The sequence below is a fragment of the Panthera uncia genome, unplaced genomic scaffold (genome assembly GCF_023721935.1).
Source record: "Panthera uncia isolate 11264 unplaced genomic scaffold, Puncia_PCG_1.0 HiC_scaffold_223, whole genome shotgun sequence".
NCBI lineage: Eukaryota > Metazoa > Chordata > Mammalia > Carnivora > Felidae > Panthera > Panthera uncia.
The window spans coordinates 1-9,248 of NW_026058943.1; the positions used below are offsets into that span (position 1 = coordinate 1).

At 56.7% G+C, this 9,248-nt stretch overlaps 1 protein-coding gene across 1 annotated transcript; it reads right to left on the minus strand.

Annotated features, from left to right (window-relative positions):
• Positions 1-5,686: 5,686 nt before the first annotated feature.
• LOC125917688 (paraneoplastic antigen-like protein 6B) lies at positions 5,687-8,590 on the minus strand. The gene has a single exon (XM_049623817.1). The coding sequence runs from the start codon at positions 8,476-8,478 to the stop codon at positions 7,084-7,086; it is 1,395 nt and encodes a 464-aa protein (XP_049479774.1). The 5' UTR covers positions 8,479-8,590; the 3' UTR covers positions 5,687-7,083.
• Positions 8,591-9,248: the final 658 nt, after the last annotated feature.

Here is a 9,248-nt window from a genome sequence, read left to right on the forward strand (position 1 = left end):
AAGGCATCCCCTTGTGCCAGCTCAAACCCACTGGCCCCACAGGGGGGCTCCCCATCTTCTTGTGCAGCCTCACCTTGCTTCCTGCCCATGTGTCCAGATCCCCTCCAATTATAAAGCTGTGCCAAGCCCTTTCAGTCCTGTTCCTTGGTCTCTACTAGGAAGTCTGACTCCCAGGATGGGGTGGGAGTGGAGATGGGGACATGAGTCCTGCCTGACATGCACTTCACACCTGAACCACTGATCTGCCTCCCCTCTGGGAGTCCGTTTCGCCCTGGGCTTCCACAGAGCCTGGTGCTGGTCCCCACATCTTCTGGTCTGAGGACAGCCACAGCATCAGACGGAGGGCCTGGGAAGGACATGAGGGTCCCCCAAGGTCAGGTACGGTGGGATTAGAGCCCACGTCTGCAGGCCCCGTGTCTGGCGTCTGGTGTGCTTTCCGGAACAGGGACTAAGGTGAGCCGAAAGGCCTGTTCCACTTCTGCCTTAGCCCTTCTGTTGCTCTCTTCCTTTCCATTTCCAGGGGTCCTGGCCACCCTTGCTTGTCATCATGCTTGGACCAGGGTACCACGTGTGCAACAAGTTTGGCCTGGCTAAGAGTGAGCAGGTGGTGTGCACAAAAAAATGGTGCACAAGGACACACCCAGTAGGGCCCCAAGACAGGGAAGGGATGACATCCCAGGGGACGCCAGAGAGACATCCCAACACCTGCCCCAGCAGAAAGCTGGCAACAGGGCCATGCCTAGGAGCATGTGGGAGGTGAAGGCTAGGGCACACCCCACTGGGTCTCTTCTGCCACTGTGTCTAGGAGTGCACGCTTGACTAAAGGCTTCAGAAGACAAGCTGAGAATTCACCATCATCGCATCTCATAAGCATGCAGTTGCCGTGAGTGTGCGACACGTGTACATCCAACCTCTTTCTTGGAGGCTTTAAAAAGACATCGACGTTCTTGAGTTTTTGCTTTGATGGCAGAAGCACGACATACTCCCCACCCGGGGAGCATCCATCACTGCTCCCCACGTGCGGTATGTCTTTCATTCAGCTATTTCTCAGGGCTGTCACCATTAGCAATCTGCCGTGTGTCCGTCGGCTCTGCTTCCAGGACCGTCACTGCCTCGAGGTTCTTTCCGTTGTTTCCAGGGGCCGGGCTGTGTGGTCTTGCCAGCCTGACCTAGAATCCCAGCACATCCACTGAGGGGCTGTGGGACTTTGAGCAAATCTCTGCATCTTTCTGCACCCAGTTCTCATCTGGAGAAGAGGGGCCATAACAGTGCCCACCTCCCGCCAGGGCTCCTCTGAGGACTCTTGGAGAGAGCGCAGGCCCAGTTGCTCAACCCAGTGCCTGGCATGTAATGAGAATTGACGTTACTTTTAGTTGTTGTTTGTTTGTTTGTTTGTTTGTTTTCATAGTTAAGGCTATGCTATTTATGTGTACAATTTCATGTTTTGGCTTTTTTCTTTAGCACTATTAACCATGTACCTCTGTTCTTTAAGTCTTTGTTTCTTTTTTTAACTTTTTAATGTTTATTTATTTTTGAAAGAGAGAGAGAGAGAGAGAGAGAGAGAGAGAGAGTTGGGGGGAGGGGCAGAGAGAGAGGGAGACACAGAATCTGAAGCAGGCTCCAGGCTCCGCACTGCCGGCACAGAGCCCAATGTGGGCTTCAAACCCATGCACCATGAGACCATGACCTGAGCTGAAGTGTAACGCTTAACCGACTGAGCCACCCAGGCACCCCTGCTTTCACTGTTTTTAAGCTCAGAATATTCTTTCCTATCCAGAGTCGATGTAAGTACTCACTGGTATTTTATTCTAATATTTGTCTTTACATTTATCCTTTAATCCTGTGGATATATATTTTAGAGTACGCCATGTGTTAACGATCTGCTCTGTTTTCCTCCAAATTGCTAAATGTTCTGATACCATCTCTGAATCATCCTTCCATGGTGATGACTGCTGTTTCCTTCATTTATATTGTACATATGTGTGCGTGTGTATACCACCTGCAGTCTCTTTCTAAACCATTTGTTTGTTTATTTTGATGCCACAGTGACTTGGTGACTCTACAGTCTAGAGTTCTATGTTGTAGCACTAGGAGACGTGTGAAATTCTGGCATCAAGTGAACCACAGGCAAAAATAGATGAAAAACAATTTGTAAACATGAAGTTTGTTGTGAAGGAAACCTATGGTGGCATTGTGTTAGTACCTAAGTTTTAGCTTGCTTTAATGAATAGAGTTCAGTTTTGTACCATATTTTGGCAAGGAAACTTAAGCAAGGGAGGCAGGAACTCCCTCCTCCAAATATACAACCCTGAGGGCCACAGCTCCCAGAATTTACTGTCTGAGCTGCCCCACTGGCGACAACATTCAATCATTACAAGGCAATCACTAAAAGGTCTACGTGTCTTAAGTGAACCAAGTGATTAGCAGCTATGTAATGTGAAACACACAGTTAGTGAAGAGAAAGGAACCAAGGAGCATTTGCAAGAGGCCCAGAAGTAGCCAAAGCTACTGGGAGTGTAGCACAATGACACAAAGCAAGTGGCTTGTGTGTGCAGGGCCATTAGTGCTAGGTTTCTGCTGTCCCTTGTTTAGCCAGGTGGGATCATGGCTCTCACATTGTAAAGTGGGACTAGAAGCAAAGTGTAGGGGTGCCATGGATGACATTGGCATGAGCAGTGCCACAGAAAACACACCATGGAGGGTATGCAGCATGGGGATCTCCCTGTGCAGAGCCCAAGTGGGCATGTGCTAGAACACCTGCATCTGGGCTCAGGGAGAATATCAGGGCCCAGTCTTAAGCAGCACAACGTGCCCTGGAACAAGCCCAGAGGCCCCAAGGGTACTCAGTGGTGATCTAGGCTGGCTATCAGCTCTGCCAGAGAGAAATCTACCCTAGCCATACCCTGGAAAGGGAAAGCAATCTGCTTAGAGGGCTGATCTTTCCTCTTTGTAATGTGGACCACGGCTTACAAGGAGAGCTAAGGACATAGGGACCTATGGATTTCTACTGTGAGAATGGGAACCATGAGTTTGAATTCAGATGGTCAACTAGGGCCAGGAGCACTGCAGCCAGAAATGCTGGCAGCACCCAAAGTGCTCGTGGAAGGGATTCCCGTATTCAGGGATAGCATTCTTGGTTGGAAATAATCCCTGCTCTGGGATCCATGAGGAAAGGTTGGGATCTAGAGGAGGATGGTGGCCTTGAGAAGGGCTGCACCCCAAATGATGGGGCTTTGGCCATGGAACAGTTCAGAGGATAAGACAGGCTCCTGGGCCTGGGGAAAGCTTGGCTGAGGAGGAATGCAGGACACACAGCTCTGTGGGGTCTCCAGCAACAGGGGAACTGGGCTAATCACCCAAGCCTGGGGAAGTGGCTGGCACCTAGGCTTTGAACCTGCCCTACTAGCACTAGGTGAAGTTCCCAGGGGCCTGGACATGGCGATCCTGCAGAGTAAGCAAAGGGAAAAGGGAGAAAAGGCCACATTCATCTCTTTCCAAGTTCTCTCCCTACAGGGGTGAGATGATGAAAGTCCAGGCTAGAGTGGCCACCAGGGGCCTCTCTCTTCGAAACCAGCCCCAGAAGGAGGAGGGCAGATTCCCAGGGCCAGACTTGGGCCAGCCTGCCTGAGGTCCAGCCCTCCTCCTGTCTCCCCTCCTCCAGACGGGTGGGAAAGTGGCTGCCCCCACTCAATCCTAGAAGAATTCAACGCACACCAACCCATGTTCCATGACACACACTCCTATTCACACATTCACACTCCTACACACTCACATACTCTTGCACACAGACATACTGTCACACACTCCCATATTCTCACATTCACTCACACTCTCACACACTCACACACATTCACTGACACTCACTCATACACGCACACACACTCACACCTGGTCAGGGAATATACATGCACAAGTATGCTCCGAATGGTGGAGAGACAAGGGATCAGTCACACTCCCATCCCCTCTCTTTTTCTGCCCTCCAAATCCCAAAGCACTAGTGGAAAGTGGCCAGTTGTCATGGCCCTGCTAAGACACACAGGACAGATGTGGTTAGGATGCTACCTTCCTTGAAGAAGCAAGAACAGAGCCCACCTGGGGACCTCACCCCAATCCTGAAGCACACTCTGATGGGACACATACAAGTGTCCCCACAACACGGGGCCAAGCTCACTAGGCCAAGGAGGCTGCAAGCATGGTCCTGATGACCCCCTTCTCAACAATCCCCTGCAACCCACATTCCATTGTCCATTTGTCTCATTACCAAGCATCTCCAGGGGCCCATCTATCCATGCAGCACCACTGTCTGCAGCTCTCACCACATGGCCTGGGCCTCCCGAGATGCACAGCTCCTGAAGGCTGGTCAAGCAGCTGTGGGCCTGGGACTCAGCTTTCTGCAAGGTCCTCACTCATCATTGGCTGCTTTGGGGAATCTGTTCTTCATCTGTACCATGGGGTTGGTCAGAGCCACTGTTCCTTCAAAACAGCTGGAGAACACCTCTGGGAACAGACTGAGTGAGCCCCCAAGGGGCCTTCACAATTTCCAGGTCAACAGTACTGTTCTCTCCCCAAACACCTGCAGGGAGAGGCCCTATTGTTCCTTCTGTCTCTTAAATAATCAGTTCAGAGGCAGATGGAGGCCTGTCCTCAATTTGTGGAATGCAGGGCCCTAGAGGGTTTGGGAAGGCTCCTCAATCCTTATGATGGCCCTCTCCAAGAATTTCCCCTCCAGCTGCAGCATGCAAGTAAGGGATCCCTGATCAACAGTGCCCTCCACCCTGGATGGGCGCCTGCCTCAGGTGGCACCAAGCTCTCTGTGAGAAGCAGAGATCCAGAACTCACCTCCAAGCAGGAAGAGGCCCACTCCTCAGGCCACATCTGCAGACCCCTACTCGTGTCCCACTACCCCCTGTCTGCTCCCAGGACACATGACTGGTGCCCTCAGAGTTGGCTGGAAGGGGAGTAGGACAGGGAGAGGGTGCTCCCTCCCCTTTGGGGGCCACCCTGCCCAGGATTAAGATCAGAGGACAGCTCTCCCTGCCTGTCCTCCTTCCTGGCAAGGCAGAAGCACTGTGGAAACCCAGCCCAGCCTGCCCTCTGTCCCTTGACATCATAGCCTCCCAAGTACCCCCAACATCCCTCAGTAGCTAGACCATGATGGGCCAATTGTCAGCTGGCAGGGGTAGGTTGATCCCAAATGGAAGCAATAACCCCCAACTTGGAGTCCTGCATGCAGCTCTCAGCAGGGGTGTCTAACCTCATGCACAGGCCTTTCTGTGCCCATTGGGTCTCTGGGATTATACACGTGAACTCTCTGACCCATCTGGATGCCCTGAGCTGCTCAGCCCTGCCCAGATAATGGGCCTCAGGCCCTATCTGCTTTCCTTCCCCCCAGAATACCTAACCCACTTATTCCTGGGGTGTTCCCTGAGATTTATGGGGACCCAATCAGACACTTCTTGTGCCCAAAGTTCAGGTCACCTGGCTCTATCCAGCCAGAGGACCAGAAGCAACTCTTGGATCCTGCCCTGGCCACACCCAATGCCAATGGCAGGTACCAAGCCACTGTTATTCCCCAACCCACCCCCAGGTGACCCTTCCCTCAAATGCCCACAGCAGAAGTGAGACTCAGCTCAAACATTCAATGAAATTTATTGAAGAGAAACATTTACTGAAACCATTGAAAACACCCTTCCCTCCAATGCCCACAGCAGAAGCGAGACTCAGCTCAAACATTCAATGAAATTTATTGAAGAGAAACATTTACTGAAACCATTGAAGAGAGGGAATGACAACACAGAAAGGAATGTCGAACAGCCACTACAGCCCATAGGACACAAAACCCCTCCTCCTGGGGTCCCAAAGGATGTGCCTCTGTTCCCCCCAACACCGTGGCCCTCCTGCCGTAGTCTCCCTTTCTGAGGGCCCCATGATCAGCCTCTGGCCAGGATGATGGATGCTGGCCATGGCCCCTCACTCCAGGGCACTCTCCCCTCTGGCCGACATGCTGGGGCCTGGCCCTGCCCTATGGCCTGCACAGGACAGTCACAGGACGCTGCAAAACGCAGCATGGGGCACTCAGACAAACCAAAGAAACTGAGTCACAAGTAACAAGAGAGTGGCACATCACAGCACGGTTTCCACGGAGACTCCCGCAGGCCACCTCTGTCCTTGGTCCAGTTCCTCCTTCCTGAGGTCGCGGGGTGAGCACCAGCCATGCCTTCTTCTGTCCTTCCCGCCAGCTCCTGGGACTGGGCTTCGACAGGTCTCCAGGGTGGGGTGGGGGCGGCTGCTCAGATAAGAACACACACACATCTCCACAAGAACAAGCAGCAGTTGGCCTAAACCTACACCGAGGAAGCAGAGGCTGAGCTCACGACACCACACAACAGCGAGCAGAGCCTGGGCTCGCACTGAAGCTTGTGCCACACACCCGGGGCTGAGAGGTGGCTGCTGTGTTAGGCCAGGACACCCGCCGCGGGCTCCTGCACACCTCAAGGCTCTGCACGGGAATGGTAACTAGGGTGTGTGTGTAGGGGGAGCTGGGGGGTGCCACTTGACATGGGGGTCACTAAGGGGCCTACAGAGACACAAGTGGGCTTCCCAGAGCGTGGAGCGACATGCTCCAGGAGTCAGTGAATGAGGGTCCCCCTCTTGGGCGGCCCGAGGGGCCGGCACCCTTGAGACGGCTCCTAACATCTCCCAGGCCAGTGTGGGTGGCACACATTTTCAGGTGCCCCTCACCTAGGCTAGGGCCAGCCGCTCAGGGGTGCTTCCCAGGCTGGCTGCCTGAACTGGCAGGGTTTCGGGCTGGGGCTGGGGCTGCCTCAGCTGCCATGGGAGGGGGCACCTCTCCCTGCCCCATTCTGCATCAAGTATGGTCATCCTGGTCCGTTGGAAGGGCTGATGGTGGTGATCAGGTCCCCGTGGGGGTGGTGGAGTGCCCGGGAGCTTGGCTTGGGCTGGGTGGGTGCTTCCCTTGGCCCTGCTCCACATGTGGGGTGAGGCTGCTGCCCTGGCGTGGCCTCCCCCTGCCTCCAGAGCTCTGCTGTCTGAGAGGAGAGGGGGCCTCTGGGCCTTCTGAGCCTATTTGCCCGAGGAGGACTTGGGGGGGCTCATCTCCCCAGCCCCGTCCTCATTTCCCAACTCCTCTGGGATGGGCTTGAGCCCCTCCTCCAGGGGCTCCCCAGTCTCCTGGTCTCCTGCCTGGGCGAGGCCCTCTGGCTCACAGCCAGGACCTCCCGGGCCCTCCCTGGAAGCGCTGCCCATCTGGGCGGGGGTGGGGCCCCCAGGGGCCTCTGAGGGTCTTGCCTGACCTAGGCCCGCAAGGACAGCGTCATGATCGTCACTGTCCTCCTCCTCAGACTCCCGCTCTTCCTGCTCCTTCTCCTCCACCTTGTCATCCTCCGCCTTAGCACCGGCTCTGGCATCAGCCTGGGCATTGGCCCGGGCACCAGCCCCTTCCTCTGCCTGGGCTCTCTCGTTCCTGGCTAGACTGGCCTCCCATGCCTCAGACTCCCGAACAAGCCCCAGCATCTCTAGGAAACTTGGAGACCTCCCAACCATTCTCAACTTCCTCAGCGCTTCATCCAGCGGCTCAGTAAGGTTGGCCCTGGTGAGCACCTGCCTCAGGCGTACATGGTCAGCTGAGGCTCTGGCCAGGGCCCCCTTCTCAATGGCTTTCTGCAGCAAAACTTCCAGCCGCAACACAAAAGCAGAGAGCCGCTCGCCTGACTCTTGCTGAGCTGTCAAACACTTCACCCGGATGGTTGCCTGCGACTCGTTGTCTCCAAACACCTGGATCAGGGCCGCCAGGCAGTCCTGAGCCGTCCTGGCAGGGTTCTCTGCCAGGAGCCCGTGCACGAGCTGCAGGGCCGTCCCTCGAAGGCCTTCCATCAGCCGCCTCCTCTTCTCCCTTTCTGAGACCCCCTGCCATACATGTAGCATGTCTGTGGTGTGGTCTAGCCAGGCCTCAAAGGACTCCTCCCCCGGGGCGGGCTGATCCCTCCCAGAAAACACGCCCAGGCGCTGGTACCGCATGGTCTCCACCCAGGGCTGGACTGCCTGACTGACCGATCGGAGCCAGCACACCCGGCGCAGTCCCAGCCCCAGGGCCCCAGCCACACTCTCCACCGTCTGCCCCTGTTGCTCCAGGAAGTGGAACACGCGACTGAGAAACTCCTCGCCTGAGCAACGGGGCACAAAGACTACGTTCCAGGGACCCCCGGTGCCCGGGATTTCCCTGGGGACCAAAGCATAGTTAACTTCCCGGTCAAGCTCGACCAGGGCTGCAGTGGCATTATCCTCCTCTCGAAACACTTTGCCCAGCACGGTGAAGTGACCCATGGGCCACAGGGCGGCCTCCAGAGACTCTTGGAGTTCGGCTTCATCACAGTCCTCCGGGATGCCCAGAATGAGCAGACCCCTTCGAGCGCTGATGCCCATCCACCTGCACCAGTCCCGCAGCAACGTCACCGCCATTGCGTGCAATTTCCGCCGGCGCCGGGTTAATATCAGCCGTAGGAAACGGTTCCCGGCGCGGACCAGGGTGACACTGGGCAGGGTGGAGGGGGTGGGGGGGGGTGAATTAGTGAGGGAGTCTAGGACTCAGAGAGAACCGCCCAGGTCTCCACAGCCTGTGAATACAAACGAGGCGAGAGCGAGGTTAAGCGGCCCGCCCCTCTGCGCCCACCCCCCAGGTGACCCTCCTCCCCCGGGGCGGTGCCTTTGCAGCCCAGGCTAGACCCCTGCCCCGCCTTCCACCCGCCTGCCGGGGCCACGGCCCCCTCCCCACCGCGTCCCTCTCGCCCCCGCGGGCTGCCGCAGTCCTACTGGGGCGGGCGGGCGGGACTCCCGGAGGGCTGAGCGCACCCTCCCCGGTTCTGGTACCTACCTTCCTCTGGGTCGGGGTCCTTCCTCGTCGAGGTCCCAGCAGGTGGGGCGCAGGGGCTGCGCCGAGCGGCAGCGGGGTCGTGCGCCCCTCTTTTCCTGGCTGCCTCTCACTCCCTCTCCTTCTTCCTCTCCCTGTCCCTCTCTCAGCGCGGCACGTGGGCTAGCGCGCCGGCGCCTGCTCGCCACCACTCTCTGCAGTGCGGACTCGGGGCGGGGGCGCAGTGGCGGCGGAGCGCGGACCCTCCGCGTCGCCCCGGAGACCGCCGGGCCATTGGCGCGCGCGGGTCACGCGGCCAGGCTGTGGCCACCGCCGCGGGCACCCCGGGACCGCGCGTGACGTCACCTGCTCCTTCCCCCGC

Bases quoted from the DNA above. Each gene is read 5' to 3' on its own strand.
- LOC125917688 (XM_049623817.1), bottom strand. From the start codon at position 8,478: ATGGCGGTGACGTTGCTGCGGGACTGGTGCAGGTGGATGGGCATCAGC.